The sequence below is a fragment of the Lepisma saccharinum genome, chromosome 21 (assembly GCF_977018435.1).
Source record: "Lepisma saccharinum chromosome 21, izLepSacc3.1, whole genome shotgun sequence".
In the NCBI taxonomy this organism is placed as follows: Eukaryota; Metazoa; Arthropoda; class Insecta; order Zygentoma; family Lepismatidae; genus Lepisma; species Lepisma saccharinum.
In genome coordinates this window covers 5,467,825-5,490,955 of record NC_139249.1, presented here as the reverse complement: position 1 = coordinate 5,490,955, position 23,131 = coordinate 5,467,825, and the positions used below count along the sequence as shown (strand labels likewise).

Genomic DNA, 23,131 nt, shown 5'->3' with positions numbered 1-23,131 from the left:
AACAAAACTATATCTCGTACTACTGGTAGATGACCATGTTAAAAAACAATTGTAATCAAAGTGAACAAACTTAAGCGTAATTTGGCAGGAACAAGGGGGACACGCACCCCCCCCCCCCCCACACACACACACACAAATGGTCAGGTTTGTTAAAAGGATACTTTTGCTAAGACCTGAGGAGCTTATAAATAATAATAATTATTATTATTTCGCAAATGTAACAGTTATGTAGGAAATAATCGTGGATGTTATCTTTGTAGGATAAAAAATTTTCTGGCCCTGCCCCCTCAAAAGTTAAGCCTCAACTTCGTACCTGTCCCCCCCCCCCCCCAAGTTACACCCATGTGAACAAAGATTAGCAAGTGCCAGTAAGTGGATGGCATAAGAGCATTTCATGTGTAAAATAATTTCTGGTTATGCGAGTTTTTTTGCATATGAATTGTTTCAGTGTCAGATGAGCTCAGTGTGAATGACACAACTAATGAAGGTGTATATTGTTAAAAAATAAAATGGATAAAATAGTTATCATTGCTCATCTTATCTCTTGTCATTAGTAGTTGACAATGTGAAAATATTTCATTGATAAGTTTTTACTCTAGCATTTCAACCAATTCCAATCATATGCTTGGTGAATGATCGAGTGAATTTTCTTCAACAGAATAGTTTGTAGGACTGAGCCAATGTATCGGTAAGTATCAATTGCATTTTTTTCTCTCACCAGTACCATTGATTATGAGTAACTAGTAGAGCAGCCAAGAACAACAACAATTGTCCTTTTCAAAGGTTTGTTCACAATCCCTTGTGATAGGCTGGGAGAGCAGCACAAGAAGTTACTGCACGTACAGTCTTTTTCAGCTGTGAATTGTGTTGTCACTGGGAGGTTAGGCACAGGTATGGGACTGGGACATATCATGGTTACATAGTTTATGCAGCTTCTAGTTCTTGTAGGAAAGGAAAGACAATGGAAGGTTTGCCTACCAAGTTACAGAAGCAATTGAAAATAATTCTATTATATCAATACAAAACACTGTTTAAGTTATAATCTAAAAGTCAGAAATCCAAAGCAACTGGGTCTAAAGAAGATTACAGCATGTTTAACAAACTTATAATAAAAGGGCTATCGAGATTGTAATTCTGTTAATTGTGAATCTGCTATTTTGTTAAACCCTTTTTATCAATCTTCTGAACCAGTTGATCATTCAACAGTCAACCAGTACTTACACTCCAGATGAATATGAAAGTTACTTTCCGGGTAACCCTCATAATGATGATAACCTTTCGTGCAACAACCCCTGACGGCCAGGGGCCTACCTACCGACTCCCGGCCTCACTCTCGTCTGCGAAGATGGGAAATCATCTAACCAGTTACGGGGTAACATGTGGTCAGCACAACAAACCCCCAGTCATTGTTGTAGGTTTCCATGACCAGCTTACGCTACTCATTCGTGGGTGGCTACCGGTCCCATACACCTGAAGTCTCAGGAGAAAAGTTATTAGCTTCCCCCAGGAGATTTGAACCTGCACGCATCCTGTAGCCGGAACCCAAAGCATGATGCCTTAGACCACAGATCAATGGTGCAGGACTGGGTAACCCTCGTGTAAAAGTTAATGACTAAATAGAATAATGTGAATTTAGTATTCGTAAAAAAAAAATGATTTTGTTTATTTTACATTGCTTTTCTTCCACTTTCGACTAATCGAACCCAGGCCCCATGATGTCATATCATGCTAACCACGTTCTGTTGGATAATCACTCATTTGGTCAATCAACTAGAAGTCTCCCCAGTGGAATACTCCTACTAGTAATAATGCAATAAGTTTTTCTACATTTCAACTTTATGTGAGCAGCCTGATCCCCCATTACACGGTGATATTGATACACAAATATGGTGCCAAGAGTTTTTAATATAGCACCTACGATGCATTGGCAGCAATTAGTGAGTGCGTGGGGACATTTGCGATCCAACGTCTTGCCATTTTTTCCCCATACCATGCTAAACCTTATCTACCAAGGGAAAATAAATTGTCATTGCCCCCTAGTTTTGGAACCCAATCGCCGCCACTGCTACCATGTCAACTTTTTACATACTGTGTATAATGTAATGATGTACCTCCTTGAAATTTGTGTTTTTTCTTTCAGAGAATAATTTGGGAGAAGGGTTACATCAAACATAATAGGATTACAAGAGAACTGACTTCCTATTCATACAATGGAAATATTTTAGCAGACTGCTTGAGATGGGTTATATATACACTTTTTTTTTTAGCAGTCAGCCCAATTTTGCAATCTTTTCCTGCCTTTGATGGTTTTTTTTTTTTTTTTTTTTTAAGAATACTGCCCCAAATGGGGAGTTATGACCACCCCACAAACCCTTCTTTGGGCACACCACTGCTTGCAATACTGTCCCAATTAGCACATGTGCATAAATATTTCTTTAATATACAAAAAATATTTTTCCATGACATTTGTCTGCCCAAATAATTGATTCAAGAGGGTAACAGTCTGTTATAGGCAAAACACATTTCTTCAATTCAATTTTAGGAATCTAGCCCCTAGATGCCTAAGTTGATAGGTTAGGCCCTGTTAAGTTTAGTTATTTTAGCATAAATAATATATTTACAGTGTATTTATGCCAAAAGAATCGATCCAAAAATGTAACAACGTAGACATTCATCTAACGTCTGAATCCGAATGCAGGGTTGTCCTAGCGTTGTGCGATAAGGGAGACCCTCAGGCCTTGGCCAGCAACAAACATTATTCAGGTCTGTGCCCCACTCCGTCTTTCTGACGTCACAGTTTATAATATCGTAACTTTTTCTGACGCCATAAGTCGAAGGGTGGGGCGGAGCTAAATGTGAGGGGTCTTCCTCTCCGCACAACGGTTTTGCTACCTTGTGTTCTCACGTCAGATGAGGAATGCGTACGAGGTTAGGTTAGGTTCCATTAGTATAAATACAATGGAAACTTATTATTTAGGCTAAGAGAACTCAACCTAGCTAGCCTCACCCAGGGGGTGCTCGTTCGGCGGCGCAGATCGTATGCGCAGTTGTCCGTGGATGCATGACGTCATCGTCGAGAAGCTCGGCACGGAAAAGGCTGGTTCCTTATGCAAATATTGAGATATTTGACAACGAATATCTTCTAAAATATAGTAGCAGGGGAAAAGTTACAATTTTTACTGTTAAGATTCATCCTTTCTAATCAATTTATCACAAAGTTGATTTAAATGTGTAAAATGGTTTTCAAGAAATCGTGTTACGAAGGAACCCCTGTTTTGTTCTCTCCAGGCTTCCAATGTAAGGGAGTTTTAACTTAAGCGCCTTGGATTTCTTTTTGCTGTATGTTTTGAAATAAGATTATTTTGTTCTTGTCAACTGAAATCATGCCTAAATGCTATGGAAAGCTGTAAAAACTATTATCAGAAAACTAACGGAAGAAATCTAAAATATCACAGCTTGATTGATATAAAAATGCGGGATTGCCCTTTCTTGTGAAAAGGCATTGTGCGAGATCTAAAAGCAGAACTTTTTAATATTGTATGTAAATGTAAGGGTGTAATAAACGTGACTGCTTCCCAGGCACGTATCCAAGGGGGGGCTTAGGGGGCTCGAGCCCCCCGAAAGTTTTCAGTTTACACTAGATAAAATGAGATTTTTTGTTTCTTGTGGTGTCAAATAAAATAATGAGACGTTAATTTAAGGAGAGAGATAATTATCAAGGCAAGACGGAGAATATTCTATAACCCTGTTATTGGTAACAGCTCGTTTCCAAGGTGGGAATCAGGGGGCTCAAGCCCCCCCCCTTCAGAAAATGTTCAGTTTACGCTAGATAAAATTAGATTTTTGGCTTCTTGGATAATATGGTGATAATTTGAGAGAGATAATTATCTAGGCAAGACGGAGAATGTTCTATAAGCCTGTTATTGTTAATAGCGCGTATCCAAGGTAGGGATCAGGTGGCTCGAGGCCCTAGCCGCTCCCCAAGGAAATTTTTCAGTTTACACTGATAAAATTAGGTTTTTGGCTTCTTCAATAAAGTGACGATAATTTAAGGAAAGGAATAATTATCGAGACAAGACGGAAAATGTTCTATAACCCTATTATTGTTAATGGCACTTATCCAAGGTGGGGATCAGGGGTTCGAGCCCTCCCCCTCCTTTAGGAAATTGTTTTGTGTACACTAGATAGGAAAGGAATTCCTGGATACGTGCCTGCTGCTTCCCGTAAAATATCACTGCACTCTCCATTTTTCTCTTCTGTCTTTTCTTTGGCGCCGTCAATAGCTTCAACACGTTGTTTTTTATATATTTATATATTTGTCACATATTTGTTTTAATTAGTATTCTGCTCGTTCCGCCACCTGAACGCAGCAGCTAGAGCTCAAAGGGCAGTGAGTTACACCGGAAGAAGGCTCTGAAATGGCAGGCTTCAGAAGTTAACTCATCCAAATTAAATTAAACAGGTATGTGTTCTCTCTAAATTTAAATCATAGTTCACAAATAATTTGATTAAAAGTTTTAAAAGTATCTGTTTTATTTAATAGCGTATTAATTGGTGCATTCTTCTCCAGAATAGCTATAGGCAGTGACCACACTACGGGGGGGGGGGGGCAAGAACGCCCCCTTTTCTCGTTCGACAATTTCTCTCTCTCTCTCTCTTATCTGCCCCCAGTAAAACGACAAAAATAAATAAATGAATGAATGCTCTTTTAGCCAAAATATGCATTTTTGTGTCGTATGTAACGGAATAATAAACATGATTGCCCCGGGAAAATATGATTTATTCCTCCATCTTTACTACGCGTATTGCGCCGTCACTAGCTGCAACATATTTTGATTTCTATTGTTCCCACATATATATTTTAATTTTAGTATTGTGAATCATATTCCACTGTGTTACCTCACGCAGCCAGCCCCCCCCCCCCCCCCCGCGCCACACACACACGTACGATTTCAGTTATAAGTTTTAGACTAAGCTTGTCAAATGTCCACTTATATCTTTGTATTCTTGAGCCATTTAAAATCATTTCGCCCCTTCTTCTGGACTATTTCATAGCAATGTTTTCGCACTGGAAGCCACTTTGCAGATCGAGATCCGGGGCTATAGCCTTCCCAAGCCACCGTCACCTCCAAATACTCTCTTGGCCTCATGAAAGAGAAATATATGTATTTATACGAAATATTAATTTGACTTGGAAGTTTCTTTTTTCGAACAGGAATAAGTTTTAAATTTTAATAGCTTATAAATTTACACAAGCAATTTTTAGTAAAGGTTTTGCGTAACCCTAAAAGTACATTTAGAGACTGCAAGGTCAACTCCCGATATTTCAGATAGGTATATTAATAATTTTCATCACAACGTCTAGTAATAATGTAATAATTATTTGTTACTTCAATAACCTCCTCGCAAATGTTTCTCGTATATTAAAACATAGATGCCATATGATTGCCATTTTCTGTTTATTTCCTGGTAATGCTGACCTCCGTGGCGAAGTGGTTAGCACAACGCTTTACGATGCCAAGGGCCCCCAGGTTCGAATCCCCGCCCGGGCCCGGGTCTACTTTCCTTTCAACAATTTCATCATATCATCACGGATCCTCATCTTTGCGATTAGCCATATGTAACAGATAAGCGAAGTAAAATAAACTAAGTCTATTAATCAATTATTTTTTAAAACTCTTTAATTCTTCTTTAGCATGCCACGTTTTTGTTAAAATTATATTACGATTTGTAAAATGACGAAATTCTAAAGGAGAACACGCAACTTTCTTTGTAGCGCATCGGTCAGAAAGTTTCAGGAATATGGATTTTCGAAATACATTTTTTCACATGTACTTTGCGCCCTTTTAAAAGTAGCGCGTTTTCAATTATGTTACTAATCATTAAAAGGATGCCTCAATACCATCTTGGAGGATGACAATTAATATTTTCCCCCTCCTAAAAGTAATAATATACTTTCGCTCTCTGAATCTCCCATATAAATGCTAGGAGCCGTCTGCTTCAGCCGAGCTCACTCCCTCTCTGGTGACGTCACGCGTTCGTGCAAGATCGGCAATCTTCGGATGGCTTTACCTAATCTCTATCTACCTTGAGCCTCACCTGACGACGTAGGCATCTAGCCTAAAATTAAAAGGTTTTTCACGTGACGTCAGGACACAAGGTTGCTCAGATGTGTGCGATAAGTAGGACTCAAAAGTGAGATCCATTCTGCACGACACTTCCCGGACCAAATATATGTCCCGGATTGTCAGTTCCACCATATCCAATCTCTATCTACCTTGCCATATCCGTATGACACGGTTTCGGCCGAAAGTTGCACTTTAAAGAGCCAATAGCAATTTCCTAAGAAATAATTATTATACAATACAATTAGAAACTTCTACATTAGAATGAATACCTTTGAATTAATTGATTTGCGGGAATATTTTAAACGAGAGATGCAAGAAGTTAATGTCAACCACCAAGCGCGGCGAACCACAAATAAAACTATTATAGCTTGAAAATAAATATTGTCCTGTAGACGAGAGAGAAAAGTTAATTTGAGCAAAGCTATGACAATTCCTGACCGAATTTGTTTTTTTACCCAATGTACCTCGATGCTGGACAATTTGGGTGTCATCACAATAAACACCGGGAAAGTTTGTGCACTATGGTTGTGCACCAACGAACTGTTTGATGGACAAGGACGTAAATTTTATTTTGAAGTTTATCAGCAAAAATGGGTAAGTATTACTTTGTTTGATCTTTCAGCTTCGGCACAGTATAGTAGAGTGAAAAGTTGCATATCACTGAAATGCTAATAAAATAATTACCAGAAGTACAATACATTTCTGCAGCATATGAAACAATCGTCATAATGAATGTAGAAAATACTCTATGTAAACTTGTGCCTTCTTATACTAAAATTTCTTGTGAAATCTTTTCGTCATGAAAAGAATATGCTGGAGGAGACAATCTATAGAAATAGAGGGGTATTTGTTGGGAGGATAAGACATTCATCCCCCTCTCGAAAATTACGTGGATTTTTTTAATCGACAGATTTCGATGTTTTACGTAATATAAAATTGGTTCCAACGCTCGGAAAACACAAATAACGGAGATATTTGGTGTTAAAGTATGGCCCACGTAAGTAAAAGTATGCTGTCCCTAAGTACTTTCGCAGCAATTTTTAGAAAATCCAGTTGTATGCACAGTCAAATAGCTGAAAAACAGGTGCAAAAGATCACACCCATCAAGCTTAGCACCAAACCTAACAATCCTAGCCTAACGACCATTTTTCATCTAGGAGGTTCAAAATTCGCCCCTCCCCCCCACACACACATACACATTTGTTGGGTCATGGAAAATTCCATTTGGTAACACCTTACTAAAGAGGTGACGGATTTCTGGTAAATGTCTGTTATATCGGAGACACATTTCTTCATTTTTACAGAAGAAACTACTTACGGAAATGAGCACTTTTGATATAATAAACTTGCATTTTGTGCAAAGCGACAACATTATGCCGTTGTTTAATGATTAACACAAAAGGAAATGAACCACTAATATCTAATTTTTACCTTGTATTTGAAAATAAACCTTAAACTCCAATATTCACTACATTTTACACTATAAACAGTGGTATGAACTTTTCTTCTTATGCTGTTCTTAGGCCAGAGAATGTGATGTGGGATTATAAAAGTATTTTCGCGACACCCGGATAAAGTTTGATCAATCGCTGGGAACTCGCAACGTGACGTCCGAAGGCACTACTCCTAACCGAGGAAATCTTTCCACACAGAGAAAGTTGATGTTACGCCTTTTCTGTTCCCAACCGCACTGTTCTCATTCTTTTTGCATCACTCACCCCATTGCAACGCTAAGGCTGTGATTGGTCTTTGCATAATCACACCATGCAATGTTAACCAAAAGCATTCAAGCTCTTACCCACCTAGCTACAGCTTCTATTGCGCCACTATGTAAAACACGCTCACTGTAATCCAACACTCTTCCTATGCTCTATTCCTGTTCCTCGTAATCACCCTTTCGTCCTACGTGTGCGTTATTTTACGTGACCCAAAGTAATCGGTCACACTATCCGTAAATGGTTCGTGGGGCTATCGTGAATGGTTTTTAGGGCTATCCGTCAATGGTTTGTGATGACTAGAGACCGGATGTTTAGGCACTAAAAACATATAAAATAGGCAGGCAAATAAGCACTTATAATTTTCAAAATAGGCAGTAAAATAGGCATTAAATACAAATAGGCAATAAAAAAGGCAATTAAATTTAACTCAAAATAATGAAGATAGACATACAAAAAGAAGTAGGTGTTTAAAAAATATAGAAACATACCTGTACATTCTTTATAGTTGCTTAAAATAAACCAGGAGCTCATCATTAGAGATAGCAGTCCAATATTGTACTTAATAAATCACTTCAAACAGGAGTCACGTCAGCCCAAAATTTTGCATTGTATAATGGCTACTACACACAATAGTCTGACAAAAGAAATTGTTGGCTACTACCAACCAGTATGCAAATTATTTAAATATACACTTTATCACTGCACACAGGGTTATTTCAGTTAAAAAATTTACACTATATATTCTACATAGCAGTTCGAACTAAGAATCTGTTTAAATGCATTTCAAGTTTGTACTGAACGGTTTGGCAGTCTCTGAATAAGAAGCACTAATTGTGGTTGCACATCACAACAAGGTATTTCTTCAGGTGATAATAATAATAATAATAATAATAATAAATTCTTTATTTCCGTAGACCCATATCCATGGGTGTGGAAAACGTCATACAATACTAAATATTACAAATGGAGTAAGATTACAATAAAAAGAACAAAATGCAAACACAAAAATACAAATAAATCATATGGGTTAAACATAAACAGTTATAAGTGTTACATACTAAACTTGTAAAACAGATAATCCAAATATAGGAGACATACAATATCAAAAGAATTTAAATGCTTCAATTTACTAATCCAGTTTAACTATTGAAATTCATTGAGATTATATAGAGGTATATCTGTTAAATACTGTTTAATTGATTTCAGTTTCTTGTGAGTTTCTGTAATTTCTTTGATGTATGTGGGAAGTTTGTTATGGTATTTTATTCCTGCAACATGAGGTGATTTGTCTGAGAGAACAAGTCTGTGTGCTTGCATGTGGAAGTTCTCTTTTTGACGTGTGTTGTGCTGATGGACGGTCGAATTCTTATCTAATTTACGGTGTTTTAGTACATATTCAATTACTTTGTAAATATATAAGGAATATATGGTCATAATTTTATTTTCTCTAAATAATTCTCTACATGAGTTTCTAATTGGTATTTTGAACATATACCTTATTGCTCTTTTCTGTAGAGTAAGCAATCTTTGAGTGTATTCCTGTGCAGCTCCTCCCCATGCTATTATGCAATATTCTAGGTATGGATATACAAGTCCATAGTATAGATTTGTGTTTATTTCAGACACATTATATTGTGTTAGGAGTTTTAGTAGATATAAGTTTTTCCCTACTTTTTTGCATACATGGTCAATATGATATGACCATCTTAATTTGTCATCAATAACTAAACCTAAAAATGTAACTGGATTTTCATAATTGATTTGATTACAATTTATTTGTAAGTTTATATTATCAAAATTGGGTTTATTTCCAGGATTGAAAGCCATATACATTGTTTTTTGATAGTTTACATTCAAGTTATATGAATTTAAGTGCTGAGTTATTATATTTACTGATATGTAGGTTTGTATTTCTAATTGTTCTTGTGTATTTGCACTGCATGTTATGGTTGTGTCATCTGCGTATGTTAAAATATTTGTATTGTCTGGAGCAGGTAAGTCGTTGGTATATAGTATGAACAGTAGCGGGCCTAGTATAGAGCCTTGAGGGACTCCTGTTTTTGCATATTCAGTGTCAGATATAATTTTGTGAACCACGGAGTTTTCAGTATGTAGTATCTGGGTGTACTGTGGTCTATCCGTGAGAAAAGATTTTATCAGTTTGTATGTATTTCCTCTAATGCCAAGATTGTATATTTTTTGCATGAGCATAGAGTGGTCTAAGCAGTCAAAGGCTTTGGACAGATCCAGAAAAATAGCACAGGGTATCTCATTATCTTCTAATGCATCTATAATTATCTCAATAAATTGAGAAGTAGCTGTACTTGTCGATTTACCCTTTTGGAAACCATGTTGTAGTGGACTAATTATGTTATATTTGGCACAGAATTCGTATATTTTGTTACAACATAACCGACAAGTTATGTCTGCGATTGGACAACACATTTTTAGAATTGAAAAAGATCTTTCAACCTCCACAGATGTTACCGGAGCATACTTAAAGCACGCGAGAACATGTGGATCTAACTCAGTTTGTATATTTTCACCTTTCAGAACTTGTTGAATTGCCCTTAATTTGTCCAAGTCCTTATTAGCTGCAATAACTCGCTAACTGTTATTTTTAAATTTCTTGGAAGCATCGGACACTAATCCTGGGAACAGGAAATTGTATGCACCGTGTTCAGTCATGTCCCAATTTTAAAGAAAATACCTAAAATAGGCAATATCTGGCATTTATGATTTAATATAGGCAATATCGTATGAAATAGGCAAAATAGGCAAAATTAAATTGCCTCTAAATGAAGCTAATCCCTCCCCCCTGGCCTTCGCAACATTCGTTTTCATCATATCTCTAACAGGAAAGAATAGGCATTTTGCCTAACATCCGGTCTCTAGTGATGACATAATGAACATGAAAGTAGGTATTTTTCGGTTAGGAAGGTTGAAACACTGCATACCCACTCCAAATCGACAAAACACCAAGCACGACGCGCGATGATCCACAGCTGTGCACACCATATTCTATGTTCCGCAACAGAAGAAAGGAACCAAAAGAATTACTCGTAATGTGAAAAATTGAAGTTATTTTCGTGTAAAAAGCATAATGGCACCTTCAACTATGTTCCGCAATACACAATTGGTAAGTACGAACCATCCGAAACACAAAATATCCGATTTTAATGTGTCTCCAATATAACAGACATTTACCGGATTTCTTACTTTTTACAGGAGAAAGTACGTATGCAAATCATTTTGTGCAGCGTTGTGGAAGTTCGTGAATGTAGTTTTGATCCATTTTAATGCGAATGCATGTTGTTTTCTGCGAAAATCTCTGTCCGACACACTGTTTCTGTTGCCGCCATTTGCTTTCTGCATGAGAGCACAATGTTCTGTGTGTTAGTTGACGTAAACCCCATAGTCAGTGTTTCAAACTTGCCACGTTTTCACTATAACATGACTTGTCGAGTATTTTTTTTTTTTTTAACAATGCTTGCCTAACCTAACCTTATGGGAAATGGGGTACTAGTTTACTACTTACCGTAATAAGTTCCTGTAGTATTGTCTAACATCGGGAAGGTGTTTTGTGTGAAATTCAGGTAAGTTTCCCGTATCCTGGAAACAGATTTCTTAAAATTTAAAAGTTTGGGGCTCATTTAGGGCAGGTGACTCCGGGGAGCCGGAGCGTTAGCAGTTTGGTGCGGCAGGTCAATTACCCCAGGGGCGGAGCCCGGAATCGGTGGTAAATTTGAGTCAAAAATTTCAAACGAAAATAATTTTTTGGTTTAAATTTTGCACCAATTCCGGGATGGATAGCCCCAAAAACCATTCACAGAATGTTCCGCAAAGCAGATAGGTAAGTACGAATGTCAAAAATTGACGAAACTCAGAAGTTATAGGTGTCTGAAGGATAGTAAACATTTACCGCTGCACAAACTATTCACAGAAGGTTTTTAAGCGAAAATTGATCCACAAACCATTCATGGAAGGTTAGGTTAGGCAAACAGAAAATTAAATTGGAAAGAAAAAAAAACGCTCACAGGCCATCTTGTAAAACTACGTGTGGTTGCTACAGTAACACTTATTAACCGAAAAATGCCACACAAACTATTCAGAGAAGGTTTTTTTAAGCGAAAGTTGATCCACAAACCATTCACGGAAGGTTAGGTTAGGCAAACATAGAAAATTAGATTTGAAAAAAACAAAAAAATCCCACTTTAAACTGTAGGTCCAGTCCCGATTAGCCTTACTGTGCATAAAGTGTACTTAAAACAATAATTCAATCTTGTAAAACTACCGCGTGATTGCTACACTAACAGGGGGTTACATAATCGAACACACGGAACATTTGATTCACATAGTCGACGGTAATGGTGGCAAGAACTATCGTGCATTGGAGATACATTAATGTCGAAAAATACATGATTTACTGGCAGAATAAGTTGAACGAAGGGAGAAAACACTTCCACAAGCTTCCAAAAGTCTACAGAAACTCAGTTCCGTAAGTAGTTTCTCATGTAAATTTGAAGAAATGTGTTTTCACTATACCATACTGTTACCATTATTTTTTTTCGAATTTATGGTTACTTTAAAAACAGATAATTCTGAAACATCTAAACCTGTAGACCACGTTTTGGGCTCATTTCAAATGGAACGGAAAATCAGAAGTTTGTCATTTGAGTGTAGCGAACAAACATGCATCTATTCATTTTAATGCATAATGTATGGTGTGATTTGAAGGGGAGATAGGAGGGAATGGCCCATGCCCCCCTTTCCATTTTGAGCCATCAAATCTCTGGTTATGAATGATACATCTCAACCAGGGATCATTATTTCCAACTCACTTCTAAACTATATTGTACTTGTGGTGTTCCAATTGAATTCAATTGAGATTACCGCACCATATTAGCTACATACAAAAATTTCGTTATTCAATTTATTGCGACTTTGTACACTGGTGCCAGCCCACCCAATGTTTTGATAGCAGGACAGTAGTTCAGGAGTTAGAGGGAAACCATATGTTCGAAATAATTTTTTTTTCAATCTTCGGTAGACAATATGAATAACCGGTTTGAAGATTTATTTATTTATTTACTCACAGTTTCAGATACAGTCTTATTTGGCCATTTTACACTGAAACAACATAAAGTAGAAATAAAAAATAACAAAAGATAAAAAGAATAACAAGATGGGATAGATTTACATGTTCTTCGTAAGTAATATACAAAAATTGCGTTCTGGAAGGAAAATATCTACATTCAGGGGAAGTTTCTTGTAGATTTCTGGGAGCCTGTAAAACAAGGAGTGCTGTAGAAGGGATAGCCTAGTGGTTTGGTTGTGGAAGAGTTGCAGGTTGCGCGTTAGCTTTTGGGGTACCCTAAGTGTGAATCCACTGATTAGGAGATCTGTTCTGATTTTGCCATTTATTATCTTGTATAAAAATTTCATGTCAGCTAGATCACGACGAAAGGATGAAGTGTGAATGTTCAGAGCAGCCATGGTGTCTGATTTGGATACATGTCGAAAGGAAGGTATTCTATGGTGAACAATTGCAAGAAAGAAACTGAGAACAGAATCTATTTTGGTGAGATTGGTTTTTGAGCCCATTGCCCAAATTGGGGAACAGTATTCAAGATGGGCGAGATGAAAGATTTATAGAATATAGCAAGAGATGATGGGTTTTTAATTTCTCTAAATCTGTATAGAAGACCGAGAAGGCGCATGGCTTTTTTAGTGGTAGTTTTTTTTTATGATAATTAAAAGTGAGTTTTTCATCTATGATAATACCTAGGTCCTTTTGCGTGGAAATGTTTTGGATTGGATTGTTTTCAATAGTATAGGTAGACACCACTTTGTTCTTTTTTAGGGAATAAGTAAGGAAAGAGCATTTCTGACGGTTTAGTTCTAAATTCCACTGACGACACCACTTAACAAGTTCTGTGAGAGCATTTTGAAGAATCATCATGTCATGAGATGAGATCTCCTTAAAGAGTTTACAGTCATCTGCAAACAAAAGTATATTGATAGGGAGGGAGGACAGTTTTTCAGGGAGGCCATCCATGTAGAGAAGGAATAGTAGCGGCCCTAAGACACTCCCCTGGGGAACTCCAGGAACTCCAGACAAAACGGGAAGAAAGTTAGAAGAGGTACCTGAAAGAACAACACGTTGTTCACGCTCATGGATGTAGCCCTGGAGTAAAGAAAGAAATTTGCCATGGATGTTAAATCTTGATGATAATTTATGAAGAAGAAATTTATGATTAATTTTGTCAAAGGCTTTCGAAATGTCCAAATATATAGTGTCAAGTTGGGAGTTATTATCAATAGCTCTGGCAGCATGCGAAAGTAAGACAGAAAGATTTGTTAGGCAAGAGCTGCCTGGAAGAAAACCATGTTGTGCTGTGTTGATGTATGGTGATGCAAACTGAAGTAACCTGTTTTTGATGATTTTTTCACAAATAATTGATAGTGGGGATAGAAGTGAGATTGGTCTATAGGATTTTACACATTTTTTATTTCCAGTTTTGTGAATGGGCACAATGTTGGCCCATTTGAAGTTTTTCGGAAACACACCCTTAGAGAAACATTTGTTGAGTAAGGCAGACAGAGGAAGAGCCAAGGAGTCAGTAGTTTTACGAAGGAATATTGTGGGGATTTCATCTGGACCTAGGGACCGGTGGAGGGGCAATGAAGCGAGAAGGTATTTTACTTCCTCGGGGGATGTTTTGATTGAAGATAGTGTGTGAGGACAGACAGCATTTAAGTGGGGGAGAGGGTAGGAAACTGAGGGAGGTGAGAAGTTCTGATAAAAAAAAACATTGAAAAGTTCGGCTCTTTCTTCTCCACTAGCAATATCAGTATTATGAACAATTTCTTTAGGTATACGTGGGCTTTGTTTTCTTGAATTTAGTAATGTGAAGAATCTCTTAGGGTTTGTAGTACATTCGGTTGTTATGTTATTTATATGTTCACTATATTTTTTTCTGAGTAGGTATTTTGACTGACGTCTGATGTCACAATAGGTACCGTGAGTGTGAACATTAGGGTGCTGCTTCCATAGGTACCAAGCCTGTTTTTTATTTTTTAACACAAAGCAAACTTCTCTGTCGAACCAGACGGGGTATTTCGTAGATCTCGGTCTCGCAGTGGGCACGAAGTCCTTTATCGTGGCATGCAGAATTTCACCAAAGTTCTCAACGGCTTCGTTCACTTCCTCTTCCATCAACAAAAACCAAGGGTAGACATTGAGCGCCCGCTGGATGACATTCCATGGAGCTTTTCGCCATAGGTGGTGGTGGTGGGGGGGGGTTAGTGGGGGGTTGGTTCTGCTGGACGGATTCCTTGTCTTTCTTCGTGGTAGGCAGGTGCATTGTGACGTCGAGTGAGTCATGGTTGGAGGTTAGAAGATTTTTTCCTCTAGTTACCTGCATATTAGGCAGGGTTGCCAGTACATAGTCAAGGTTGCTGTCACCGCGTGTTTTATGCAAGTTGAACTGGTTTAACCCTATTCCGTGAATGAACGTATCAATAAACCACTGATCATTTTGGCAGTTTATAGTTCCCGTATTTGGGTTTTCCCAATTGATGGACAGGTTGAAATCACCAAATAACATAATATCACCACTTGTCATTGCTGCTAATACTGAATCCCTGCAGGGTTCGAGGATGGAAATGGGAGAGTTCTTATGTGGGCGATAATACTATCCAATTAGAAGTTTTTTGTTTTTTTGAAAATTGAGTTCTATCCAAATAATTTCACAGTCCTTGATTAGGTCTCTTCGTATTTTACAATTCCATTTAACATTAACACAGATCATCACTCCTCCACCACGACGACTTGCACGGTCATTTCTAAATACATTGAAATGCTTTAAAAATGGAAATTCCACCATCTTAAGTCTTATGTTTCTTCTCTCATGTAGTGTTTTATGGTGACATGTCAGGTGAACTTTAATGTAAGCTAAAGCATGTGTGCGTAACTACTTAAAGATTTTCACATCTACAAAGAAAATCCAAAAAACATTTCCCCCTCACTCAAGGATTATGTGAATTCAATTTAAATTGCACAAATATCTACAGCTGAATGTGAACGCAGGTTCAGTGCCATGAATCTAACCTTGACAACAGAGTGAGATTAAATATTTGCTTCGATCATAGAATGCATCGCCGAAAATGAATTTTGGCATTGAAGTTTTATTCATGAGATATGAGCTCCAATTATTATTTTAAGCCTTCATATTAAAAATTATGCAAACACAAAAATGGTTATCTAGGGTAATTTAAAGTTTTTCCAACTTAATTTATTACTGCCTTCGTTTGAATTTTTATTTTCTAAAAATTTCAAGGGGGCTGTAGCCCCTTCAGTCCCTCTCCTTCTGCTTTCGCCAGTACGCTAAGGTAACGGACCTACTTTACTTCACAATAACACATTTCCATGAGTCAAAAACAACGGAAAATGTTCATAAACCATGCAAAATATTTCACTTCTCCAGGTAGTACAGACAACGAAGTTAGTAATAAGATGTGTTTTATACAGCGTATATTGATACACTTGTAGGTTTAATTGTATCTTCTGTAAATATGCTGTACAAAGAAACAAACTGTCGTAGTATAGTACTAAGTGAGGTGAGTGTACAGACAGTCAAGGAGACCCTTGTATTTTTGGAAGTGTTCATTCAACGTACATATTCTGATTAGTCAGTGTATACCGGTTCAAAAGGGATTAGATAAACTTAGAGTAGATAAATCTTCTACAAAGTTAATCTGGTTGCTTGCCTAACCATAAATGCCTCCAATTATTTATATATATATATACATACATACATACATACATACATACATATATATATATATATATATATATATATATATATATATATATATATATATATATATATATATATATATATATATAAATATCTGTTATTGTACAAAAGGAAGATGCACACAAATAAAGGTGTACTGTGAAAATCCTATAAAGCGAAGCAAAGCAGTGTGTTGTTGAGGATTACATGAAATCTAAGATGAAAATATTCCATAACAACTAGTTTTCAATCACCTGGTGTCAAAGTTCGAACTACCGATACATATTCAGGAGACATGGGTTCAAGGGAACTGTGGACAAGTATCTGTCAAATCCATATGTGTCACTGTATAACGATAAAACGTGATTTTATCGTTATTACTATTAGTATTAGACTTAGCTATGCTTTTTAACTACAGTTCGGTTGAGATAAACTGATTTCAAGTATTATTATAGATTTCAATGTTTGAAGGAAAGAATAACCAATTACCTTTACTTTCTTTTATTACAGAAGAAAACTAAGTAAAAACTTCACAAAAAAAGAATTAAAGGTTCACACTGATTCGCTGGTGGTTCTTGGTTTACATGAGTAAACCCAATACAAGAGTTGACACCAGTACTTTAGATTATCTTGGTAAAAGAAATATAAGGAAAAATCACTCTCACATATATTTATAAAAATAACAAATTTAACCTTTTTACTCACGATTACATGGCCGGCCTTTAGAAAGAATTAGCGCTTTTCAAACTTTAGTGGGATTTTTTCATCAGAAGATCAAGCTTGTGGGGGTTAAAACACGAGAGCTCTCGACACTGGGGATCACTTCACTAAAATCCTCGTTGTTCCGTCTTCTTTGTCCGACGATCCTTGGTGTCTTGTCGCTGGAGAAAATCCTTCTCTGCAACCTCGGCGTCACTGACTGAAAATCTGCTAAACTGCTGCAGAGTGAGTTCACTTCCGCACCATCTCTTTTAAAAAGAGCCTTAATGCCGATTTAACGTTTCTTGTGCCTCTGCAAACAACGGCGGACTAGCATGGTCTTCCGACTGAAGGGACTACTTTACCACTTCGCCAAGAAAATGTCACCGGAGGTATGCAAAACTCAACAGAAAGAGCACTGAATTGCGCGACCATCTTCCAGTCAAAATCTCCGCGCCAACTGCTGTAACTTCTCCGCGCCAACTGCTTCAACGTCTCCGCGCGCAAATCCACGAGCGCTTACTTCCCTTTGTGTACCGGACTCAGTCTATTATTTCAAAAAGGGGTGTTTCGATTCCTTTTGCTTCTTTCTTCCCGGAACGTTCTGTAAACAATCTGTTACAGATGCCCCCTCCCCGAAGAGACATTAGATGGACTGATCAAGAAGAGATAATGTCTTTACAAGTCTCTTTATCTCCTTAAATTTTCGACCAGACCTCGTATATATATATTTCTTTACTCATATTACATTATTCAAAATTTTTTTTTTTAAAAAAAAATACCATCAACCTTTCCATCTGTTTTACATAACAATCGTTCTATTTTTTTTTAACAAAAATTTCAAAATTTCAAAAGAAAGATAATATCAGATCAATTTTTACAATCATAATAGTGATATTCAATTCCGTTTTATTTTATTTTCCAACCTCATAGTATGGACATTTTCGAAGTATATGCATAACCACCATTTTGTAAACATTCAAGCGTAATCATCATCCTATACAACCTTTTCATCACATATTACATATCTTTATACATTACATATCTCTTATCAACACCATTACAATATTTATTATATATATATTATTTTACACAAATCCTTTATCTGTTTACCATCATTAACTTTTTCAGTTGTTTTCTTTTACATAAAACTAATTTTGAACACACAGTATCATTTTCATGTACCCAGCTTCTATCTTCAAAATCATCAAACTCTCCAACTTGTTTTCACAAATAAACATATTTTCTAAATTTTACAGCCTTTTCTTTATCATTAACCTGACTTTTTATGATTATTAAAAACCACATTTTTTTTTTTTTTAACAATCCTACTCTGAAATATGCCCTTCGGCTGGTTTTGGCAGAATAGTATCAAAAATTATTATTACTTTTACTACTATCTTCAAATAGGATGCCAAATATGTATAGATTCCTTCAAAATAATCTTAATTGGTAAACCTCATTATCATGCCATTAATAATTAGTTCTTCCCTTTTTTCTTCTTCTTCTTTCTTTTACAAAGTATCAGCTAGCTCATTTTTCTAATTTAAGGAAATTCTCTCATCTTTAACATGTTGACCTTCTAATAGCATTTTATTATTCAGACTAGCAACAGAATTCTGCACATCAACATTTATTATATATCAGCATGTACATTAATATCAAATTTTCGGTCCGCCTTCGACCTACTATTTTTCAACATTTCCGGTCCGCCTTCGACCTTATATTTATGTGCCTCTCTCGCACTATATCTTAATACACACTGACTTTTACCTCATATAAATGTAGCTATGTTCAAGAACTCTCATCACTTCATCATTCTATTAATGCTATTTAACCTTGCTTTCCAAAAAAATTCCTCAAATAACTTTCTTCTGAGCATGACTTCTATCTTCTTTCTCATTTGTTCATCATTATTCTTAACGATTTTGAGGCTTACTTCCATTTTTTCTCTTACTCTTTGGCATTTTTCTCTTATTACAAAGTTATTTTCAAATTCAAATTTTCATTATCTACCTGCTCATTGACAATAATAGTTACCAGAGGTTTTATCAAAACCATCATTAAACTTTTTACATTGAACCACAACTAGTTTTCACATAACCTATACAAAACAACTGACATTAAATAACTTTTTCTTTTCATCTTCTCAATTTTCAATATACTTGGCTCATAACAACATACGCACATTTTTTTTTAAACAGCTTATTTACATTTGAACAATTTCCATTATTTTATCAAATTTACATAAACTAGTAATTATCAACATTTCTACAAGTGAAATGGAAATTTTGATATTTTACATAAAATGTACCAACTTTAGGAAAACATCATTATCAATCGACTACTCAAAATATCTCTTCTTGAATTATCCGTCTTGGTTGTTACTTTCACTTCTAAAGATCCCTGTTCGTCGTAGCTATCATGCCTCTTTTTCCTTTTCTTCTTCTTCCCTTCTCTCTGCTTTTCATTTTTCATCTTCTTCTTCCAACTTTCGTCAAGTAGAGAAACTATTAGTCTTCCAAAACTATTTGTATTATCTCTTTTTCTTAAAGTCTTTTCTTTTCGTTTCTTGTTGTCCATTCGTATATTTTCCTCACTATGAGAATCATCACTAGTAACTTTCTTCCATTCTTTCCTGTCTCGTTTCCTTTGGAACTTTCTTTCACGCTCATCAGAAGAATGCATTGCTCTCTTTTCTTGTTTCATCTTTTTCATATTTGTGTCTGACCTTTCTGCGCTGATATTCTTAGACTTTTTACGAAATTTCTTCTTCACTTTCATTGACGCTTTCTCAACTTTCTTTGCAGCTTTCAATTTCTTTCTCTTCGTTTTCTTCTTATTCTTTTCCGAAATATATATAAACCTCATTTTACTTCTCTTCCTTCTACTGATCAGAGTCATTTCCGGTATCGTCATGTCTAAAGTTACACATTCTTTCAGTTTAGAAAACATATCATTTTTCTCAGGTTTTTCGTGAAAACTTTCTTCTTTACTTATCACTTCCTGAGATTGCTGTATTCCGAGTGACTCATGTTCAACTTGTTGCTTTTTCATTCCCAATACGCACACTCGTTCCTCTAGAACCTGTACTTTCCAATCTCTCTCTCTTTGTTTATTTTCTATAGCCACTTGTACTTGATCAGAATTATATTCTATCTTCTCACTGTTGTCACGGACCTCATTGCAATCATCTTTTACTTCATCAAATCCGGCCTGAAATTGACATGATACTTTATTTTCCTTCACAACGTCCTCCATTTTTTCTATCCTAGTGACTTCCACTTCCAAAACGCCTAATCTTTTCTCCATCTTGTCATTTATTTTTTGCATGGAAGCATTTATTATTTCCTTGAGTTCCAATTTATTCTGTTCCTCTTTCTGCTCCAATTTTCTGTATAAGTCTTCCTGCACTAGCCTATCTTTTTCTTCTATCTGTCTCCGTTCTAACCTCTCTTCCTCCATTTTTTCGTATAATCTCTCCCATTTTAGCTTATCCTGTTCCTTATTTTCTTCCCATTTTAGGCATAAGTTCTCCTGCGCTAGCCTACTCTGTTCCATAAACGACAAAACTTTATTTAAAATTTCATTTTTCTTTCCCCGATCAATGTCAACTTGACAACCAAATTCGTCACTTTCTTTCGAAACACCCTGTTCTTTTTCGTCTATTTTTTCATTATCATGAACTTCATTTTCAGCTCCGTTCTTGCACTGCTTGCAGGAAAAATCTTTCTCAACGCAGTCTTTATGCACCCATTGTTTACAGTCTGAACATTGTACAGGAGCGTCTGAAATCAACAATCTGCCGCAACAAGGAGCTTTCCGTATTGTACGAGCCATGCTGCCGACAAACACGAACGCAGGCTGCAACACTCAATGTTTACATAAACATCGCCCACAACGACGCAACACAATGCCTGTTACCCCTTTCATTTCTTTTTTCTTTCACCAAGACAACCTAAGGCAACTCCCGGGAGTTTCGGGCACCATATAACGATAAAACGTGATTTTATCGTTATTACTATTAGTATTAGACTTAGCTATGCTTTTTAACTACAGTTCGGTTGAGATAAACTGATTTCAAGTATTATTATAGATTTCAATGTTTGAAGGAAAGAATAACCAATTACCTTTACTTTCTTTTATTACAGAAGAAAACTAAGTAAAAACTTCACAAAAAAAGAATTAAAGGTTCACACTGATTCGCTGGTGGTTCTTGGTTTACATGAGTAAACCCAATACAAGAGTTGACACCAGTACTTTAGATTATCTTGGTAAAAGAAATATAAGGAAAAATCACTCTCACATATATTTATAAAAATAACAAATTTAACCTTTTTACTCACGATTACATGGCCGGCCTTTAGAAAGAATTAGCGCTTTTCAAACTTTAGTGGGATTTTTTCATCAGAAGATCAAGCTTGTGGGGGTTAAAACACGAGAGCTCTCGACACTGGGGATCACTTCACTAAAATCCTCGTTGTTCCGTCTTCTTTGTCCGACGATCCTTGGTGTCTTGTCGCTGGAGAAAATCCTTCTCTGCAACCTCGGCGTCACTGACTGAAAATCTGCTAAACTGCTGCAGAGTGAGTTCACTTCCGCACCATCTCTTTTAAAAAGAGCCTTAATGCCGATTTAACGTTTCTTGTGCCTCTGCAAACAACGGCGGACTAGCATGGTCTTCCGACTGAAGGGACTACTTTACCACTTCGCCAAGAAAATGTCACCGGAGGTATGCAAAACTCAACAGAAAGAGCACTGAATTGCGCGACCATCTTCCAGTCAAAATCTCCGCGCCAACTGCTGTAACTTCTCCGCGCCAACTGCTTCAACGTCTCCGCGCGCAAATCCACGAGCGCTTACTTTCCTTTGTGTACCGGACTCAGTCTATTATTTCAAAAAGGGGTGTTTCGATTCCTTTTGCTTCTTTCTTCCCGGAACGTTCTGTAAACAATCTGTTACAACTGATGGTTCTGATATGTAATATTTGTACCGAATTAAGGGATCATGAGGTTATGAAAACTTTAGTTTGTCAGTAAAGACATTTTCAGAACTTTCCTGTTATACGAGGTCTGATATTTAAGTTCACGAACTCATCCTATAAAAATGGCTTCATACGTCATTGCTGAATATCACCATGGTCACCCTTGGGAAGCTATGCACCGATGTCAGCACCTAGTCCACCCTTCAAAGCAAATTTAGAACTCTTTTTCTGGAATCGCCATTTGAGCTGTCATCTTATTGATCTTGATGTCCTGAATGTAATCAAAATGTCTTCCTTTCAATGTTTCTTTTTCCTTTGGGTAAAAAGAAAGTAATTGGGGTCATGACTTTTTCATCACCAGTGATAACATGGCCAAAACCATCTTCTTGCCTCTCCAAAATATCTTGACAAACTTCGATTTTTTTTTCACCAATGGGCTCCTCTGGGACCATCTTTCCACACACCTTTCTCATGCCAAAGTTTTCAGTTAGGATTTTTTTAACTGTTTCTCTATCAATTACATTACTTGGTCTGCTTTGCTTCTCACGTTCAACCAACAATTTTAACACAATTCGACAAATTTTTGGATTGTTTTCGCCAGTTTTGTTTGTTACTGGCCGCCCCGGCCTCTCTTCATCAGCGAGTTTTTCTCTTCCCTCAGAAAAACGTTTAATCCATTTGTACACTGCCGTTTCTTCACACCATTATCCCCATAAACTTGGACTAACACTTCCACTCTTGCCAAGCACTCTTGTCAAGTTTAACAAGAAATTTAGTAATGTTCGTTCATTGCTAAATTCA

The 23,131-nt window shown here is 36.7% G+C and overlaps 1 protein-coding gene across 1 annotated transcript in view; it reads left to right on the top strand.

Moving 5' to 3' along the window:
- The first annotated feature begins 6,630 nt into the window (after positions 1–6,630).
- LOC146003968 (uncharacterized) overlaps positions 6,631–23,131 on the top strand; it is a 34,258-nt gene continuing 17,757 nt past the window's right edge. Inside the window, exon 1 of the mRNA XM_083142498.1 lies at positions 6,631–6,722. Within this exon, the coding sequence (XP_082998624.1) occupies positions 6,719–6,722 (4 nt within the window). The 5' untranslated portion in view covers positions 6,631–6,718. The remainder of the gene's footprint in view (positions 6,723–23,131) is intronic.